General features: G+C 39.8%; 1 protein-coding gene across 1 annotated transcript in view; it reads right to left on the reverse strand.

Annotated features, from left to right (window-relative positions):
* Positions 1-21776, reverse strand: part of HECW2 (HECT, C2 and WW domain containing E3 ubiquitin protein ligase 2) — a 144969-nt gene that overhangs the window by 93343 nt on the left and 29850 nt on the right. The window contains exon 2 of the mRNA XM_066189600.1: positions 5021-5361. Coding sequence (XP_066045697.1) covers positions 5021-5312 — 292 coding nt within the window. The 5' untranslated portion in view covers positions 5313-5361. The remainder of the gene's footprint in view (positions 1-5020; positions 5362-21776) is intronic.

Below are 21776 nucleotides of genomic sequence, written 5' to 3' on the forward strand. Positions count from 1 at the left end.
GGATCCTTGATGCAGATATAACAAAAAGCCAAACAGCTTCTGTAAAGCAGATAATGGAAACAAACACAATGACCTTTGATAGCCAGCATTTCAAATGTGCTAAGCATCTCTAGAATGAGGGCATGCATCTCATAAATAGGACTCTGTAAATTAGGACAAAAATAGGCCAACCTGGGCAATTTGGCCATGGGAGATAATCTATTTTAATCAGAAATAGGGTTTGCTTCTCTCTGCTGACTTTTTATTCCATATTTTGTACTTCCTGTTTTCTTTTAATATGAGTCTTCATGACAACTCATAACATTTATCAAGATGCAACTTCCCTCAGCACTCCACAAGCAGTGCAGAGTCCACCTGCTCATCGTTAAGAGCAGCTCTCACCTTCTGAGGAAGTCCTGGAAGCCTGTTGCTATAATAACACAGTAGCAAGAAAACTGGGATCTCATAGTTCCTTCAAACTGTATATCCATTATCTTCTTTGATTCTAAATGGGGCCAATATTTGGCTCAGCTTTACTCACTACAGGATTCCAGAGCTTGACAACTCCTGCCATAGCAAGATGCAGATTCCTCATAAATAAATAAAAAACAACCTCCAGCATATTAAATATTGCGTGTAACAACAATAATTTTTAAAACAGGCATACACAAAGCAAAAGCCGGGTTGCTACTGAACAAGAAAACCTTATGGGTCTAAGAGGAGGTCTGTTAAATTCTGCAGTCTTCTACAACTTCAAAAGATGGTGGTTTTCAGTCTAAATCCTAATTAAAAATTGAGAATTTTGGAGAAGAGGATTTCTTCCTCCCTTCTCATTAGGACAGAAAGACTGAAAATTTACCTCTACTTCTCAAAGTAAGTGCAGACCCAGTATCTCTACTAAAAAGCCCCCTCTTCAAATTTCATCATGTCTTGTCACTCTCAAGTGACAATCCCCATGATCAGTCCTGATGAAAAAACGACAAGCCCATTCTAGGCAGAGCCTAAAGCTGAATCCAAACTGATAAACCTGCATTTCAGATTTGACAATTTCACGTTTCACACAACACTGCCTGATTCACCCAGAGAGCGCAAACAACATTTGTGCCTCGCACGCAGCCTCAGTGGGACACCCCTCTGTGCTTTCACAGCTGTGCTATCTGCATTCCCACACCTCTCACACGGAAAGCTGCTTTAACAAAACTTGATGGACAAGACTGTTCCAGAAGTGCTGTCCAGAAGACACTTTTAAAAGTTCAGCCAGTACCAATCCAGAAATAGCTAGGAAAAGGGATGTTTGCCTTCACAGAATACATCGTGTCCCTCACATACACTTTTCTGCTGGTAATCCTTAGGAAAACACGAGGAAAGAAAAAGAACATGCACACAAAGCAGTCCCTCAGCAAGAAAACAGACCATGTTTCAACATGCACATTGATGAAACTGAGGAAATTGAGGAAGATAAAAGTATGGTTAAAGTGAGCAAACTCACATGTATATCTAAAAACATTCTTTAAAATACAAAATTCTAGATGAACTGAGCATGAATTTAGCTACGTAGAATTTTTCAGTTAGGTTCAATTCCTTGCATTTAAAAATGAAAGACTGAAAGTTTCTCTACAGGAGTATCCTGTGATCTAATGTCTCATAAAATACAGTATTTTCTACAAAGCATTTGTTTATTTATTACTTCCTATTTTTTAATAAAATGACCAGAAGTCCCCAAAAATATTCACACGCACTTAAAAAACAAAAATTAGAAAATCAGTCCTTCAGAATAAGATGGTTCTGTTTCTCCTCTTGTGCTTTTCTCATTTTAAAAAAGGTAACATTTATTCTCATAACCATTTGGCAGGCCAAACACTTCACTGAAGTTGTACTGTACTAGGAAAAGCTTCATCTACTATTCCCCAGTGCAAGCCAATCATCACCTGCAAAGCACTAACAGGAGAGGCAGTGACTGATTACTGAGAGTGATCAGGACCAACTGCACCAGTCCACGACTGGGTGAGTGTGTGCAGTTCATTCTGCTCAGCCTCTTATAGAGAAACTTCTATTAGGAACTTTGGTGGGATTCTTCATGAGCCACTACAGTTCTAAGCAAGCAATAAAACCACATTCAGAAGCACAGAACTGCCTTCTCTTTACAGAAAACTAATGAGAACCTGCTAATTGAGTAAATTAATGAATGAAGATGCAAGACAGCTTCCAGTGTTCCATTTTTAATTCCTTTTATAATGGCTGTAACTCTATGAAAGCTGAGCTGAAAATATACCTGGACTGCTTCAGACCTTTGCCAAATCTCTCTGTACAAATGCCTGAGCTCAGAATGATGCTCATTTTAGAATATTCACCTTCTCTTCACAGAATCAACAACCTCTTTTTCCCCTCAAAACACGGATCCAGACTGCATGACAGATAACTGTACAAGCAACATTTAAAAAAAAAAAAAAAAAAAAAAAGTCACAGGACTGTGCTTTTGGGTTTTAAAACAGGAGCACAATATTTGCCTTTTTCTGCTCCTAGCTCCTCAAAAAATGGTGCCTTACTAGAAGACCTGGGGGAATACTGGAGGTACAGCAGCAAGCTGGCAGAGCCCCAGGGCTGCCTTGTGTTAGTGACCACACACAATTCCCGGAGCCTGTGCCCTAGGGGAGACTTAAATGAAATAATTTTCGTTTTAAACAAAGACCAGCATGGAAAACCTCAAGCAACTACATTAAAATTTAATAACACGTTTGAGAATGGAGCTTTTATTCTTAAAAATATCCACCAACTAGCATGGCTCTCCTGAGAAAATGAGAAGTGTCCTCAACTTCCAAAGGGAAGTGGAAAGTGGAGGTACTTCACAACAATTATTAAAGAGGACTGAAAACGCTGGATTATACCTGTGGAATTTAACTTACCTTAACTGTGGCTATAAAAGGTATGCAAATTGAAAGGTTTTTTTAACACTTTGAAAGAATTGATCAAAAAACATAAACCTTGAAAGAGCTGATCAAAAAAACTTACATCAAAGATAGACAGGCATGCTATCAGACCTGTCTGTAGCGTGTGAGTATGTCCTTACCTCTGTTGTTAAAAAATGTGCAATTTCATCATTCAGAATGATGAAACCACAAGACTTAAAGGAAAGACTGCTCAGATCTATTTTAAATCAGTAACAAAACTCACACCACCATTCACGGATTCCAAGTGGCAATGGAGACAAAAGTCTCTGGACTTTCCACCATTTAACAACAAAGCATTCACATACTCTGGTATTACATGGTAGTATAATGGGGGTTTAGGGCCAAGGAGGCATAAATTTGGGTGTTCCTTATAGAATTCTTGCCCTGTGATAACTTAGTACTGTTTTGTACTTTAGAGACCCAATAGACTGAATGTAGAAATGTTTTTAATTATGAAAATAAGATAAAAATCACTTTCAGCCTAGAGTAAGAACCAATAAGAATTTTACAGAGTTGCTGCATTTTAGCTTATTAAATATCAATCCTGAAGTGCTGTGAACCATAAAAAAACAACAGGAAAGACTGTTATACCTTTATGGAGATGAAGCTCTCAATGTATTTAAATTAGAATGTTTCAGCTCATTTGGCAGTCTGTGCATTTTACAGCACAAATCACACTTCAGCTGCTAATGCTGTTGGGAAGATCCATTCCTGTTTATTATGGAGATACTTCATTTAGGTAGCTTAAAGGTTAGTGAATATCCACAGTTTGTTCCAGGAGAGACTGCAGTTTATGCAGGAACTCCAGTAGAGCTTTTATAGCCAGGTATGCACTGGAACAGCACAAGCTAATAATGTCCACTTTGTGGAACTATGGTAATGTTGGGAAAAAATATCAGACCAAAAAAAAAGAAAACTAGAAACAGCATCTACACAGAACGTAACATTAAGAAACGCAGAGATGGAACATCTTGGGAAAAGGTGGCACAGCAAGTATCTCTCAAAAACCCTACTGTGGCCAGTTTCATTGCACTACACTAAGTCCTAGCACAGATATAACTTCAGGGTCAGAACGGTCTCCATCAGTTTCTGCTATAGCTGCTTCTGGCAGTTTGAATTGAGCATCCTCTCTACCTGAGTAATTAGGTCCAGAGAAGCAGCACAGTTTTGGAACGAATGAACTCATCAGTCCCACTTAGTGAGCACTGGTTAAATTTAGTGCATGGGAAGTGATTCCTGAGAAGGCAACTAAACTCCATGTCCTGCTCCACGTACCAGCTCCCTTCCTAGCAGGGACATCAAGGCTGTCCTTTGGACAGTTCAAAACCACACATGAAGCAGGGAGGGACGTTTGCATCCTTGATTAAACACAACACAGAGGAAAATCACAACCCAGATAGATTATTGATGTTCTCAGCACCAAATGACCTACTGATCCACCCCTTTGAAGTTACATTATTTGCTAATGCACACACAACCCACAGGCCCTTGCATGCCAGCCTAGACCTCTTTCCAGCTCCTCCTATCAAACAGCCTGAACAGCACAAAGAAACCTCACAGAAGAATCTCGGGGGAGGATTTCCTTCTACAAGAATTCCCTGTGAACAGAAATTTTCGCTCCTTCAGAACTGATGCTATTTCAGTGCTACAAAATCAAAGACTTTTAAAAATGATAATGTTGCTTTTCACAAATGATAAGAGGTTACTTGTCCATGACAATGTATAAGCATTGGACTGTAAGCACATCAAGTTACACCATGAGTATGGTACTTCAAATTTCCCACTCTGTAAGCCAGCCACCAGCAAAGGTGAAACACAGGAAACTGTATGCATATTTATTGTTTAAGGATAATGCATGTCATCTTCTAGCAGGTCACTGTGGAACCAGATCTACATAAATTAGATTCATGTATTACATAGCTCACTTCATGGAGAAAAGCAAAGCGGAAACCAAGGCAATGCTCTGCAGTTGTACCTCAGCTTTATCTGTAGATTAATTCTGTAGTATGCCAGAACACATACCAGAAAAGAAAATATGAAGTGGCAAAATAGCAAGAAACACACAGAAATATTACAGCACAATTCTGACTTACCTATGTGATAAAGTCCTATCCAGTCAGTTGGATCTACTTCTTCCTTAATATCCCAGAAAATGATGAGGTTCTGAGACTGTCCCAAGGTGTATTCATACATGCTGGCTGTCAAACTAGACCTGCTATCCGAAGTCACTAAATCGGTGTCGCTGTTGGCACGCTGCAAGTTCATGTTCTCAGGCATGGTGCCCTGAGAGGCCAGGCTCTGCAGGTTCTCGGGGCTCAGCGTGTACCGCAGCTGAGGGTTGCGACGGCGCACGAAGAGCAGGTGTTCCCGGGCTGAGCTGGCCATCTCTTCTCCACTTCTGGTAAGTCACGTAAAAAAGTTGTTGTTCAGAGATCTATCACAAAGAAGGAAAAAAGAAAGTTTTAAGTGAGACAGGAGGTGACTCAAGTTATTAAATGGAGAAGTATTAGTGCAAAAATGTTCCCACGAAGCCTGAAACAGACCAAGTACAATCTTTTTCTTCATTGTTCTACCACTGCAAAGAACTGAGTGTCTGTACATTAGAAAAACTCCATGATTTATTTACAACAAAATTCAGTTAGCCTTAACCACAAAATAACATAAGCCAGAAAACAGCACAAAGCAAATTGTCCAAGACAATCTATGAAGCAAGAACAGCCACAGTAACAAAGCTAATTTAAGTCTGGCCTTAAAAGCAAAGATATCATAAACTTGTCTTCTACCATAAAAATCATGGCAGGTCATGATGTTTATGGTAGTTTCAACAATACTCTCTACGCATTGTTTGATCAGCATAAGTTAAGTGTTGAAGATAATAGTAAAGTTGGACATATTTGAGTAGAAACCCAGATTTATGCTACTATAAAATCACCTTGTAAGGATTATAAAGTACAAGGCATAACTTCTAAGGTTCTCTATACCATACAGTAACACATCAAACCACTGACTGAGGTACTTTAGCTTACGGATATACAGCCAATTAGTCCATTCATCTGTGCAGTCAAAGTTTTTGTTGTCCTTCTCCATCCATTAGAAAACAGAGGCCTTAGAAATTTAGGGCAATTTCTTCAGCAAAGGAGTTGTCATTGACTGTTTTCCTCCAGCCCTGAGCAGACACTTTCCTGAAGTGTCTTCTCTGAAAGGGCCATGCCAATACCATCACATCATACATTCAGAATCAGAACTTGCATTTCATTACCCATAGCTTCTAAATGATTGTCTTTTAAAAATAAGCCCTCACATTACTCACAACTTGTGACAAACCATAACTCATTTTCAATTTTCTTCTCAATATTTCTGTGTATGGACTCTTCAAGCATACCAAAAAATTTTTCTAATGATTTTCAGCTTCTCTTGAATGGGAGAAGTTTTGAAACACTAAGAACTAACAAAGGAGGAAAATAAGGTTCAGCTTATCCAGTTGTGTGCAGTGTATCATGCACTGTATGTGATTCAGCAACAAATAATGCAGAAAAGGAAGGAAACAAAAATTCAGTCCAATAATTCTACATATAAAGAAGTGACATAGAGACGACCACATTTACTTCACAAAGTACATGACACAGTCTTTCCTGACATGTGGAATATTTTGGCTGCATACACCTTTTATTTCTGGTGCTGGACGTCAGCAGGGTTCACTACCTCCTCTCTGCCATGCTCCTCCTCTGACATCAGGGTCAGTGACAAAAAGGAAACTTTGGTGAAAAGGGGCTTTTTAAATGAGAGTCAGGATAGTTAGTATCTTGTTTCTCTATGTAAAGTTTTATTCAATAGATCTGAAAATCCCAGAGTGCTTTGAGACAAGAAAAGTTGGTCAGATACAGCCACCACCTTCCCTACAAGCCACTGAAACACACAGGGATCAGCCCTGTGATGTGAGTGACGACACACGCTACATTTAAGTGTTAAATGTCACACTGACAGAGTTCTACCCCCGAGTCAGGAAGTCTTGATTTGCTCCTGAGGCTGCCCACCACAGCAAGCAGCTCATGCTCCTGCCTGGGAACCACAGCCCTTGGTGCCAGGAGATCGGGCAGTATTAATTAACAGACTGGCAGCTATTAAGTTTATTTTCTTCCGTCCCACAGCCACAGGTTTATATATTTTTCAGCTCCTGCATGCAGTGGTTTCATGGCAGTAAAATCACTGCAAAATAAGTGTCATGCAGGCAGACTACAGGTTAAAGACAAAGTTTTAATAGGAGGGATGATGAAATTTCCTTCAGCTGCAGAGACTCACACTGTACCCGGGGCAGCACTGGCATTTGTTGGAACATATTGAAAATTTATATGTGGCAGATGGACAAACTCATCTACGGTTAAGGACACATGAGAATTAACTTGTACTAGCCAGGACTATACCACAGTTTGAGAGATGAAAATAGCCTGAGAAAAACATTAACTCCTTTGCAACAGTCCGTTTTCTTAAGTCCTAATGTCTATCACTCTGGTGAAACACATTAGTTTCTGAAAGTAAAGTAAACTACAAATCTAAACTCTGGTAACTTGTTGGATCCTATTCATAATTCCAAGTGTGATCCAAACAAACCACATAAAGCAACTGAAATCAATTTGCAACCAACAAGTTAAACTCATATGTAAATGAGCTCCTACTGCGGGTAAAACAAACAAACAAACAAACAAACAAACAAACAAACCACCACCCACACCTCCAAAAATTCAGGACTCATAAGCATTTACAGCTTCTAAATCATTAATAGAGGTTGTAAAGGGGGCCTCAAAGGGGTCCTCATGTCCTCTGCTATGTAGTACCTCACAGTGAGATTAATTAAGTGTATTTGTAAAGAGAGCAATATAACAGTCATATTGTAAAAGGGGAAAACACGATTGCCATAAAACCCAAGCCATAAGAAGTGACAGAAGGGAAAAAAGAGCCACTACTTCAATTATTTGCAACCCAGAAATGAGAAGAGAACTTTACACAGTGCCTTCCTGCCTACAAGAGAAATTAGTTCATTGGGTTAACAATTCCTGATGTCTGTCACTAATAACTAACAGAACATTAATACATACGTCCTACCATAGACTGAAAATAAGAATTATCCTCCCACCTTCAGTTCCTGCTAAGCACCACTGAAACAGCATTTGCACCCAGACTATGCTGTGAAGACAATGCCCAGGATTAGCTGTGTGCACCTGCCCTGCCATGAAGGTTCAGCTCAGGCTGAACGCGATCGGAGCAGTGACATCAAGGAGTATCACACCAAGCTAGCCAGGCATATTGTTTCATGAAGGCAAACTGAAACGTTCATCCTGAATTAAAAGCATAGGAAAATATAGGCATTCAGGAAATCAGCAGATATTTAACTTCAGCAAACTATTTCATTGAAAAGTGAAACCTGTATCAAAGCTGCTTATCCGTATCACAGCATCTTCTTCAGTACTGGACAAGAAGCTTAGAGAGAACTAGAACTGATTTCCTCTTAATCTCTAAGTGGCCCAAGCTCAGGATTATTTCTGTCTAAATATACTCCCCAATTACTAATCACAGAGGGACTAGAACTGGGAAACAGTTCCACTTAATACACAAAATACAGATAGGAAAAATCCTCTTGCCCAACCGTCTTCACTAAAGGAAACTGAAAAGAAATGTCAGGCCATTTCACACAGTCAAATATTCAACAGTTTAAAAAAATACATGAATGGAAGTCCGAGAGTTCCAGCACAGGAATCACCAAAAAAAATCCTACCCCACCATGCAAAACAAACCAGAGTTCACATGCTGCCCTGTTTATCCTATTTCTACCAGTGATTCATTTCTTGTTTATGTAGTGCTCTTTGATGTGGCTGCCGGGTGCTGCTCGCAGCCTCTTCCCACAGCACTTAGAGCAAAGCAGCTCCGCGGGGCCGGCCGCGGGCAGGGCTGGCCCCGGGCAGGGCTGGCCCCGGGCAGGGCCGAGCCGGCACCCGCCGGGCACGGGCTGTGCCCCGAGCGGGGGCTCAGGCTGCTGCTGGGGAAGCGCTCATTAACCCATCGCACCGGGCACTGCCTTCGCTCCCCCCGCTGCAGCCTCGCAAAGGAGCGAGGGCACTGCAGGGCGAGGTTCCCTGCCCTCGGGAGTGCTCCGCACACGGCTGGCCCTGCTGCTGTGTGACAGATGGGCAGGAGAAAGTGTCCTGCCCAATTGACACCCAATGTCCCCTATTCACGGGATCACTGAATCACTTAGCTTTAAAAGACCTTTACCAACATCCAGCCCAACCATTAACCTAACACAGGCCACAACTGTCAACGTCTGACAACTCCTTTGCTGAAGAAATTTTCCCTAATATTCAATGTAAACCTCCCCAGGGGCAGCTTGAGGCTGTTTCCTCTGTTCCTTTTGCCTGTTACCTGAGAGAACGCACTGACACCCATCTACTTTCAGAAGTTGTTGAGAGCTACAAAGTTTCCCCCGAACCTCTTTTACTCCAAGCTAAACACCCCCAGCTCCCTCAGCCGCCCCTCACAGGACATTCACCAGCTCCCTTGCTCTCCTTTGGGCATACTGAGATCACGCTTGGTGTATCTCGCAAATGCCTCTCCCATGCTGAGATAAGCAATCCCCATAATTATACAGGCAGAAGAACACATTAAGAATACGAAGAAAACAGAAAACGTGCTTGTTTTCCAATTACACACTGTGTGACACTGCTTTGTTCAGTACAAAGATTTATAAATGCTACAGTATAAGGTTCAAACTGACCATCTGTCTGAGCTCAAAGCGGCTGAGAAAATGCTTCTTGAATAAATTTAGAATTTGGAGATCTTTCTCTGCACAGAACCCAAAAATAGCATATTTTCTGGGACAAGGTAGGACTCTCCAGTCCCTGTACTCGCTTCAAACCTGCTAGAAACTCCGGCAAAAGCAGAATAGTCAGAATTCACTGCCAGTGCAGCTGGGTGATGGTTAACCACGATTCACTCATATGCCTCACCACTGTGCACTTACCCTGCTCCAGCACTAAAGAGTTTTCTCTCCTCTAGAGCTGCTGCGCACCTCCGCCAGCAGGACAGATGGGCCCTTCCCAGTAAAACTCACCGGCTACTTACTCAGCATCATCATCGGGAGCTGATTTGGCCTGAGACAAAGGAATTAACTGGATAGCTCTTTAAGTCAATAGCTTCCTTTCAGGCCTGTATTCTACTGTTTCAGATAGCAGATTTAGTCTATGAAAAATTAAAATAAAATTAAATGTAAATATATTTTATATATTATATTTATATATATATTATATATAAAAATATAAAAATCACTTGCAACAAAATAATAAAATCAGATAAAGCTGGCATGAGGCATCCTTTCCTTTGCAGTCAAAAAGCTTCATCCTTCTGCCCAGATGTCCTTTTCTTGTTATTCCCGCTGGAATATTTCCATGAATTTCTACTCATCAAGTTTTCCGCAATCCACATAATGGAATTTCTCTCAGAAGGTATTTCATTGATTAGTAGGATTTTTCTCCATTAGCTGACATTCTGTCAAATCCAAGTTAAGCTAACACATTTGGATGCTTCCCATTCAATCACCAAGATAAAGATGAATATAAAAGCTGTCACAGTATTCAAGAACCAAGAAAAATAGAGATCCCAAAGAACTGCGTTTTCTCCACTGATTAACAAAAGGAGTGTAATAAAGCCTTTTCACTTACATGACCATGGCTATATCCTAAGTCTTTAGGATGGTTTAGTTCATTAATTAATAAACTTGCATCATGTAGTGGAAATTTAATTTTATTCCAGTAGATCATGAAATTCAATATCTCAAAAATATAACTACCATCATATTACATAACTGCACAGTTCTGAGCATCAGCAGCAAGCAGAAAGTGATGAGATGGTTCAGCTAAAATATAGTCCTAACTGTTCAATATTGCTACCTAGAATACCTGCGTGCTCAGTAAGTCTGCATGTTTGAAATAATTATTTATGCAGGTAGATGATACAAACAAGTCCAGGGATGGCTATCTTGGAGGAAAAAGTGATCATTCCAAACCTACAGTTTTTGACCTGATGAAAATCGTAAGACAGATGTCATAAAGAGAAAAAATCAAATCATTACACTTCTGACACCATTTCTCTTTTTAATAACAAGGATACTCAGGATATATCAGAAAGATTAAAAGGGAAAGAAGTCTCTTTTTTCATCCCAGTTCTTCTATTTTACGGATTTGACAGTAAATTTGTGTTCACTGTTTTTCTCTGAACAGCCAGTTTTGGATATTACTTTTATTTGGGGAGCTCTTGAAAGATATTAAAAATGATTGGAAGCTACCATCATAGCTGACACAAGACCTAGATACAGCTGAAAGACTTAAATGTTCTTTAATATCTCTCTTTTTAAATGGAATAAAATTAAGAGTTGCTTTAATTCAGCTTTTAATTAATTGGATAGTAACTGTCTTGAAATATAAATTGGTCTTTCCAGAAGCACAGAGACAAGTTAAATTCAGAAAACTTATTTTTCTGCTGATCTGCTTACTTCAACAAAGTCCCCCAGACTTTCATAACAGGGCAATTACTGGATACTCTCAAAAGTGGCTTAGCTTGAAGCAATGATGATGAAAGAACCTAATAAATTTCCAGGTTCCAGAAACAAACCTATATGTGCAGGATCTTTTAACCAGATTTCCTTTTTAATCAAGAAAATTGCCAAGAAGGTCAACTTAAGCATCTTGAAAGACATGGCACTTCGTAGATCCTCTCCCAAGAGAGATGTTTTGACTTTTCCATTCAAAGTATCCCCACAGGAGTGCCAGACTAAATGACGTGCCTGACGCTGTGCTGGCTGTGCCAGGCTACTGACCTCCTTAGGGGAAGAGGCAGAGGTCTTCCAAAAAATCATTCAGAGGACCAAAACCACTCTCTCTCTTGATCTGTGGAAGAAGCTGCAGTTACTTGAGACTGACCAAAAGAGGACAGAATTTTGTTGTGATGTCCTTTTGCCTTGTTGCCCTGCTCTGAGCCACACAGGGAGCAAACTGTGCTGAGAAAACACCGCTTCAGTTTGCTAACTCATCCTCTGAACTCACTGCTGGGAAATCACAACCAGCAGCTTCTGGAAACTGGACTCAGATGTTTTAAGGTAAAGCTAAAAATTACTGCACTGTAATTTGACAAGGATGTTGCTGTTCAGGAGAGGGAGGAAAAAAGGAAAGAACGTGCACATGCATTTCCAGTCTGCTTTGGACTCAAACCTGGTGACTCAGCTCAGATGTTAAACATCAGCTCGGATTACAAAACCACCATATAATTTAGACTGGCTGAAAATCTACCCTAAGGGAAAAAACATATAGTTCAGCATAACCATATACTTTAAGAAAACAGTCCATTCATTATTTGGCCAGAGAATGGCTCAGTTATTTCAGAGTGTAAGAGAATATCTATTTTCAATAGATTTTCGTACAGTTCATTTGTAAAGTGAGTCCTATGCACTTTTGTATCTACCTGGAATCAAATGTCACTCTCATATGACCTTAGCTGCTTGAATAAGGCTTCCATCTTCTACCCAACAATGACAACTTCCTTAAACCAAGCAGAAGTTCTTCCTCAACCTTGTTATCAAGACCAGCAGTCTGAAGAGTTGTGCATATTTGTGACAGGCCTACACACCCTTGCCCAGTAGCCCACCAGGCACTGGGCTTTCAGTGCAATTTACTGGATTAATTACCAGGCAGAAGCTTCAGCATGGAGCAAGCTGGTATACAGCACACTGGCCACTGATCAAAAGAGTGAAAGTCATAAATATGTGCCCAGAGACCAGTGCACACATCCACAAACATATGCACAGCCCGGCACCATACAGTTATACCAGTTTTAGAGAGTACTCACTGATGTGCTTTGCTGTCAAGGAAGACAAATGTCCAATGTCTCCACAATACTGTCCCCACAGCTCAGGTAGAGTAAGAAGCCCTACAACTTTTCAAGCTAATTCAGCCACATGAACTGCACAGTTGAACACTGAGAGCCTGGATAACCTGTCTGGAATTGTATGGAAGGGATTACGGAGGGTTCATCTAATCCCTTCTGCTGCAGCTGCCAGGCTGTGAGATCCATCTGGCCTGCAGATGTATCGTAGTATTGCTCTGCAGACATACAGGAGGGCATCCATTGCCTAAAACTCACTCCTGTCTTTCACTGAAGTAACAATAGAAGAACTGCACATAAATTTAAATTAAACATACCAGATAGGCTCCTATCCTCTAGACTAGTCACATAAGAAACAAAACTTGACTGGAAATTGTAGGGCAATTTCACACCCAACAGGCCATGTTCCATATGTATTATATGCCCTCCTTAACCTCCTCCTGGTGTGGCAACTACTTTAACCAAGTTCATTTATTTCAGTAATCTTACCTGCAGCACCAGCCCTCACAGTGGAGTTCACAACGGAGGCCAAGACCCGAGGTCCAGCCATGTAGCCATTAAACCCTGCATAGTGTGAACTGTGGCCTTGCATAATTCACAATGCAATGGTACTCTACAAAAACTTGAAAACCAGAATCCCCACTGCCAGGCTCTGATCTAGAGTGTCCAGGACACAGCTGTATCTGCTGCTAGTTGCTGTTGACTGCTTGTATTCAAGAATTTCCCTTCAGGTACTGATGCAGCTGCTCTCAGTTTAGACTTCTGATGCCAGGTCACACAATCTATCTAAAATACAGTCCTCTTTAAATGTCTATACTAAAAAGGCAGACTATATTCTCTATGAGAAGCTACTTTGTCACAGGATGGGAAAACTAGAATTCAGTTATTCTGTGAATAAACTACAATATATGCTCATACTTACATATGTGAAAGCCAGCAGGAACCTATAAATGACCAAAAAAAAAAAAAAAAAAGGAGAAGGGAAAAAAAAAAAAAAAGGTAACCCATTCAACTCTCTTGAAATTCTTAGTGTCTTTAGGACTTTCAGAACATCAGCAGCAACAGCCCAGAGTTATCCAATTACAAGTTTTCTCCTCAGGCTTTTTCACAAGGAACAGTAAAGACCAAAATACAGAACTTCTGCAGAAAAGAAAAACTTAGCACTTGCTTGTTCAGGAAAGGAAATAAACACAGAACCAGAAAAAAGAGTACAATGCCAAAAAGCTAGACAAACAGAAAAGATATATTCCTTTGAAAAAAGAAAGGAAATCTGCCAGGCCAGAAAAGGCACAATTCAAAAAGCATTATAAAATAATGCACTTGACAGAAGAAGTAGTACAATTATTTACTGCTTACTGTGAAAGTAGTTCTGCAGTTTCATTCCAAGTCTCTGCAATCGGTACCCAAGCAGAAATTATTCAATGAGTGTCACATCCATGAATGACAGGTGTATTTTAGTGATACTTAACAGAGCCTGATTTAAGCATTTGTTTGGCAGTTATTAAAACGTGGTGTATGTATATTTAGATGTGCAATAAGCATTCCTAGAAATTCATTTTAATTCCGTTTTTAACTGGAAATCCATTCTATGCTGATGGAAATCCTTGGAACATACAATGAATAAGAATGAACATTCACTGTTCCACCCATGCAAGCCCAAATCCAACACAGTCATTTCCATTTTCAAGCCTGTTTGAGCTCAATTTTCTACCACATAAAATTGATTTCACCCACTGAAATGGTAACAAACCACCACAGACCAGGTACATCTCTCACACTGAGAGATCCCTGCATTACCAGGGAACACAGGAATGCTGTTTCTCTCAAAGCAGCACATGCTTCAATTCATGATGCTATTTATTCAGTTTTGTCACAAAGGAGTATTTTCAACTTGAAAAAGGGCATTTCTGTGTGCAAAACATGTATCAACTGACTGCAAATTCAAGAATTCTGTAACTGAAACATGTTGGTAGACTAAAAGTAAAATACAAAAGAGTGCCCACCAGTCCATAGCAAAGCAATTTCCCTGTTTCTCCATTTTCTCAAGTTCCAGCGTGGTAAAACTGATCATAATGTGGGCATGGAAGATGTTTAAAAAAGACTCAATTGAAGAACAAAGGAAAATTAAAAACAAAACCAACCCAAAGCTTTGTGTACCTAAGTCTTATAAATAAACTGTAGATACAATCAGTAGATGAGGAAAACAGGAAACTATTTTTAAGAACTGACAAATTTTGCTGGAGTGAATTTAACTGTCTGTATAGATGTGAATTTCCATCCCTCTACCCCTTTTACCCTTTTGATATTTCAGTTTAGATAATTTTGTCAGTTATAATGTTCCCCCCACAAAGCTTGCATTTCCATAAAGATTTGAGGAGACTCTTTGACTGAATTAAAACATAAGAACATTTCTGCTTTTCTGCAGTTTAATGGAGCTTTTTGAATGAATGAAACTCTATTAAGCAAACATCTTCCGAAGGCATACCTGACACTAAGAGAAGAACTGATGGCCATGCCAACTCAAAGGCAATGGCTTTTGACTGCTGACTGTCCCAAGTATGTCCTTCAGGAGGAGGTGCCATTACCTAAAACATGTCAATATTATGTTTCTCATACATACCCTTCCAAGTTCGACTTAAGGTGTCCAGTGTATTAATTTAGAAATATTGCAGAGAATCAAATAGAATGCGATCTTTGGAGAAACTACAGAGATTGGAAGGCCTAGAGATTTCCTCCTCCAGAAAACACCTGCTCTACCTTCTTTAAATCACTTCCTTATAATCCACAGAAAAAGAGCCCAGAATAATAAAAAACCCCTTAAGCTGTTTGCATTAAACACATGTGCTGATCTTCAGCCTAAATAAATCCAGGCAGAAAGTCAGCAGGGCTGTATATGAAGGTGTTGCTGATACCACCCTCTCTGCTTACAGGATAAATCACTTTTAATACTCAAAACACTTCAACTCTAAACCAAACCAGTTCTATTGCAAGTCTAATAACTTGTTTTAAAGAATGAAGATTGCAATCTTATATCCTACTTCAGATTTTTCTCCAAAATATGTTTGAAGTCAGAACTTCATGCTTGAAATGCTATGTCAGAACTCTTATGCACCAACTGCTTTACTTTTCTTCTTTTTTTTTCTTTTTTTTTTAACATTACAATAATTTTAAGGAAATATTTTAGCTGGATAATTCAAGAAACAGAGCACTTTATCATTTCAGTAAAAAGAAGTCAGAATGGTAAGTAGTTACTGTGCCCTGGATAAATTCTCTTCCACAACTGTGTGAGTCAGATTACTTAATTTATAACAACAGGTTATTAAGAGAAGATGCCCGCATTTGTTGAGGTGCAGAAGATATCAGTAGGACACTTAGACATACTCTATGCCATACGAATTCCCTCCCTCCTCAAAGCTGAACCGCTGCAGGGCAAACACCGACGTGGTCAGAGGTGAGGAGCTCCAAGGGAACACAGGCTATGCCAGGGAACAGCCTCCGAGCCAGAGACACGCACTAAATCTCGTCTAGAAAGGAAGAGGGAGACACGCTGAAAATACTTCCCCTATTTAACAGTTTGTTGATTTACAGTTTGCAATCCTAACCGCACTCAAGAGAAGATAACACCAGTTACGAGTGCTAAGGAGCACCACTTTGACAACAGAGATACTCCTGGGGTAACTGGCACGTGCCATCGTCACCTGCAAATGCCTCCCAGCGCACACTTGGCTGTGTCTGGCCTGTGCTCTTGAGATGAGGAAATTGTGCTAGAGCACAGACCACTGAGGAGTCAGATACCAAAGCTATCACCAGCCGTGCCCCCTCTCCTTGCGAGTACACCTTACAATTCATTATTTACTTCAGTGAGCACATGCTGTCATTTTTTCTCCTTGCAGGATTACTGCCGCATTTGCTGCTTTCCTCGGTTTCTGCAGTAAATGAAGCAGAAATCTTTCAGAAGCTAAATGAACAATTAATGAAAAGACAACAATACAAAGTGGGCTATATAAAGATGAGGCTTATTACGAATTAATACTTTTACTATTAAATATGCATGAGTTTTTAATAAGTAGAGCTAAAAATAGAGCTGTGTATCACAGGATTTCTCCAGGCTGTACAATTTTCATTCATCTTCATCCAGTGAAGAAATGGACCATTGCTGAAAGGATTCTCACTGCACATTTTTACATTGCTATCACTGGCCCCAATTCATCAATCCACAAAAATCCCAGCCTCTGGGATCTTGGCATAAAGGATTCTGAAGAGTTCCACCCTCTGCCATAAGGCTTGCAGGAATGTGCAGCAAACTGCTCATCCATCTCCCAACAGGCATAGGTCTCTCACAGCCCAGTCCCCATCTGCAATTTGTGTGTTTAGGACGAATCCACCAGTAAGAAGACTCCTGCACTGGATAACAAACAGCAACCAGCAGCAGATGTACCCACTAGACTTACCAAAAACCCCTGAAGTAACTACTTAAATCTTCATCTCTTCATCTTAATATTTCATTTTCAGAATAAATGTGTTCTCCTCATTATTTTGGCCTCCCACCAAGAAAGGAAATCTAAAATGGAGCCAAATGCATCAAATTTTCTGACTGGATTTGAACATTCATTTTTAACATCAAGTCATGTTACAGATACAACGGAACAAAGGATTTTAATGAAGACTGCGCTAGTTCTGGCAGAGGGTGTATACATTCAGGAACACACCACAATTCTATATAAATCCACCCCAGGGCGTAGGTGCTACAGCCCCAGGAAACGGAAGAAGATTGAAATCAGTGTTTATAAATACAGCTAAGAAATCCCAGCACACATACCACCAAATATATAAACAGAAGTTCAGGCAATCTCATCTGGAGGCCTAAATTTCCTACAGTTATTTATGTTGGGGAAATTTTTTTTTTTTTGACATGTGTTGTGCCTTCATGTTTTTAAAGTGACCTTGCCTGATTTGATTGAGCTGAGTAAAGAGTTGCTAATTGCTGTGTGACAAAAGGAAACAAAGAAATCATAACACACTGCATCCTAGTAGCATCTTAAATTACTCTGAAATCTCTATTTTAAAATTAATTGTTTGATTTTGAATATAATCTATTTCTCAATGTGCAACTATAAAATGTAATTTTATACATTTAATCCACATCAGATCTATTCCTTAATTAAAAAGCAAAACCAAACCACGTTACAGCAGAAGTAACTTTTAGCTTTTTATGGATGAAGTTTTAAATCACATACCTATTACCACTTAATTCTTTTTTTTCGGGGTGAACAGTAAAACAGGTGCAATGACATGAGAGTGATTTTCAATGAAATGTCCTTGGCTTGCTCTTTATGAAGACAGTTTGGGATTTGAGCTTTGCATAGACAGCTATTTAAAAGTGATAATTCAGAGTAAAATTCACATGATTTATTGGAAACCCAGAATATTATAAATAAAGTATATTTCTTCTCCCCTTCTCCACATTCAGCCTAGTAAACACTCAAGATTTATCTTTGCTTTTCTTATGATGCATTATACTCATAATGCACCATAATGTTCAGAAACACACATTTTTTCAGATTTTTCAGAAACAGACTTTTACCCAAGAACCACAGAACCAAAAAGAAAGAATTTGACATCTTTTGTTACTTTTGGTGTCCTTACCATTCACAAATGCTTCAAACACACTGTCCTCCCTCCCCTACCATCCAGGATCCAGTTGCTCAGAATTGCCTGTGCAAATCTCCTGGCCTAATGTCCAAAAAATAAAGACTGAAAATAGCTATATACAACATGATCAAAAGTCACCAACATAAACAAAATAAAATATGAAGAAAATAAAATATGAAGAAAATGGGGGGGGAAAAAAGTTTTTAAAAGCCCCAAACTATACAGGTTGGTTTCTTCCTTATTAATGGAAATGTTCCTGCATTGTCCTGCATTTGGAAGTTGACCTTCCCAAAAAACAAGATGCAATGCAGTTTTCTGGTTAGATAATGTCACTGTCTCTGTGTCAGCCTTTCACTTGTGCCAAATTACCACTGCCAACCTCTGCTGTAGGTTATTACTAAGCAGAATTAAAGAGAAATCACTCAAAACAAATACCCACATACTGACTGGACTTGATACTTTGCCAAAATTACAATGTCATTATTTGAAAAGATATGAATGAAGTCTCCTTTCAACACTGCTGGTTAGTTGGTGGATTTCTGTGTAGTTTGAGACTGCTTTGATTTTTAAAAATCGTTTGCCTAATAAATTACATGACCGTACAATTACAGAAAATTACATAAAATTACTGTTTAATACCACTAAATTGTTTTATTCCTGTGATGCAAGTCCAGCAGGTCAGTAATAAAAAATGTCATGTTTAGGCAATCACCATCAGGTTTCATAACAGCACTTTTAAGCTATTTTCCCTGAACTGCAGCAGCAGCCCAATCAAGCAGAGGATGTTGTTGTACTTCACTAACAATCCTACACCTCCACCACTCTGTAATGCAAACACAAACCTCAGATTAACACACAAACAAGTCTCATGGCTGCAAACACCAGCAGTGGTGCATGCTGGAACTGCAAAGGAATACCAGTTTTTAGAGAAAGCAGTGGTATAATAGAAAAACACATTTAAAAGCAATGCTGAACCCAGAAGCTGAGCCCTTCAGAAAAATCAAACACCATAAAAAGCAGCACTTAGCTACTCTTGCTAATTGGTCACAACCAATGTCTGGGTGACAACACAGGTCTGCTGTTGAAGGGCAGCAGTTTTATAGGCACTGAGAAAGCAGATCACTCATTCTTTCCAAAGGCTTCACTGGAATACCCCCAATACACATCAGTGATGCCAACTGCAGTTGGAAAAGCAGCAATGGCTGAAAACAGCTCTGCAAGGCTCTAATACTAATGTAACATAGCCCGTATTAGTTAGCTTCAAATTAATAGCCATCCTCCACATGGTAAAAGTGTTTCATTCAAGTGTCATAATATTGAGCCACTAGTTTGTCATCTTCCACTAGTACTGACTGTAGGAAACAAAGCAGAATATTTTTAAGTCCTTAACACAACTACTTTATTTCTCCTTGATCACAGATGAACACGTGTTGCTGATATCCCATCAGAGGCTGCATCTTGCCTAAAACAAGAGCTTCAATTATAGAACATGCTATTCTCAAACTTACTTCCTAGTATTTATTATAAGTAAAGAAAAAAATTGTTTTACAACTGTATCCAACCTACCAGAGAGGTACAAGTGGTTCCCACTGCAGCTGACCAGAAGTCATGGCCAACTCTGAGCAGATATACACGACATACACCAACAGCTTTCCATGAAAATAACTTCTTAAACCCATTATTTTGCTTCTTGGTATTTTCTACATAATTACCACCAAAAGTGCTAGGTTATCAACCCCCATCCGTACTGCAGTGGATTAGCAGTGTAAATTTGGATCATCACTGTAATTGTGTGTCTTCCTGAACACCTTACTTCAGAGCTTCAGCTCCTGAAGCAAGTGGCAACAGAAGAACCTAGCAAAGATGCACCTAAGAGTAACACAGCATGCATGTGGCATTTAAGGGTTAAGTTATGCCAAGTGTTATTTTTGGTGCAAAGGAAGGAACCCTAGGAAAACACTCCAAACTTCAGGGCAAACTGGCAAATACTGCTTTTAGAAAATAGAGAAAGGACTGGCACGCACAACAATAAGCAGTTTCAAAACTGAAGGACTGCGTAACTGCACAAGATGAAATATTAAAATTTGCTTTCTCTGCTATGAATCCTAGTCATGTAGCAAACCTCTCAGGTCCTGAACTACATCCAGGAGCAGCCAGAGGCTGCACGTGCCCTGGGTATGTCAAGATGAGATGTACTCAGTCTGGAATTGTCTCCATCTCTCCCAGAGCACTGGCCATCGAGGCCAGGGGAGCTGCTGCAGATCCGCTGCAGTTCAGCTCTGCCCTGCGGATGCTCAGGGAGCAGCGGCTACACAGAAGCAAATCGATGGGCTGTTAAAAAGTGTTAATAGCACACTTGGTGGTTGGACAGACTATTCTGCAAGGGGAGAGACGTGGTAATTAAAAGATCAGAAAATGCTGCCACAGATCCATCAGAGAACTTTCACGAGGGTCAGAAAATTAAGCAGTTCCCATGTCAAGCCAACAGCCTTTCAGAGCTAATCAGAACCCGCAATCCTTACATTTCATTCTTCAGAGAGTCCCACTTCTTCTCTTGTGTGCATAGGGCATGCAGGGTGTCTCCAGGCCCCAGGGGCTGAAAGTTACTGGGGTTCTGTGCCCTAACTATATCCTTAGAAAAGCATTATGCCACGGGCACCACATCTAAGCCAGCATCCAGCTATGATGGATACACTAAGAAATGTCTGATGGGGTTCTTTGTTGGTTTATTCATGTTTATTTTTTTTATCAGGCATGCCTACTGCAAATTTAAGCCATAGGGGCAGTACCTTCTGCTACCTACAGGCTACTGGGAGGATTTAATCAAGTATGCATGATATAACAGGCACTGAAATTCCTGGAGATTACAGAATGCTGCTGCAGGTGTCACAGGGTGTCATACAGCCAGGCAACAGAAATGAAGTGATTTAAGTATATGAGACCAGAAAAGCAACTAGTGAAAAATACATGACTCCTTCATGCTAAAACGTATAATTTGGGATATTGTCTATATTTAGTGAGCAATAACCAAACAGATCTAAATTTAACATGAGTTTTTATAGCTGTCTTACAATCTACATACAGACTGAGGAAGCTTTTTTGTGCTAAGGCCAAATATTTCTTCCAGTGATATTTGGTGGCGCATACACTAAAATGCAACTTAGCATTATCCAGAAACAGTGTGGCCAGTGAAACATCATTCCTAAAGTTCCAACTGCAGCCATAGGATGTTTCCACCCAACATTTACTGGGTCAACTCAAGCACACATACAA

This window comes from Chamaea fasciata, unplaced genomic scaffold (assembly GCF_029207755.1).
Source record: "Chamaea fasciata isolate MVZ Bird 193981 ecotype frontalis unplaced genomic scaffold, bChaFas1.0.hap1 SCAF_8, whole genome shotgun sequence".
NCBI lineage: Eukaryota > Metazoa > Chordata > Aves > Passeriformes > Sylviidae > Chamaea > Chamaea fasciata.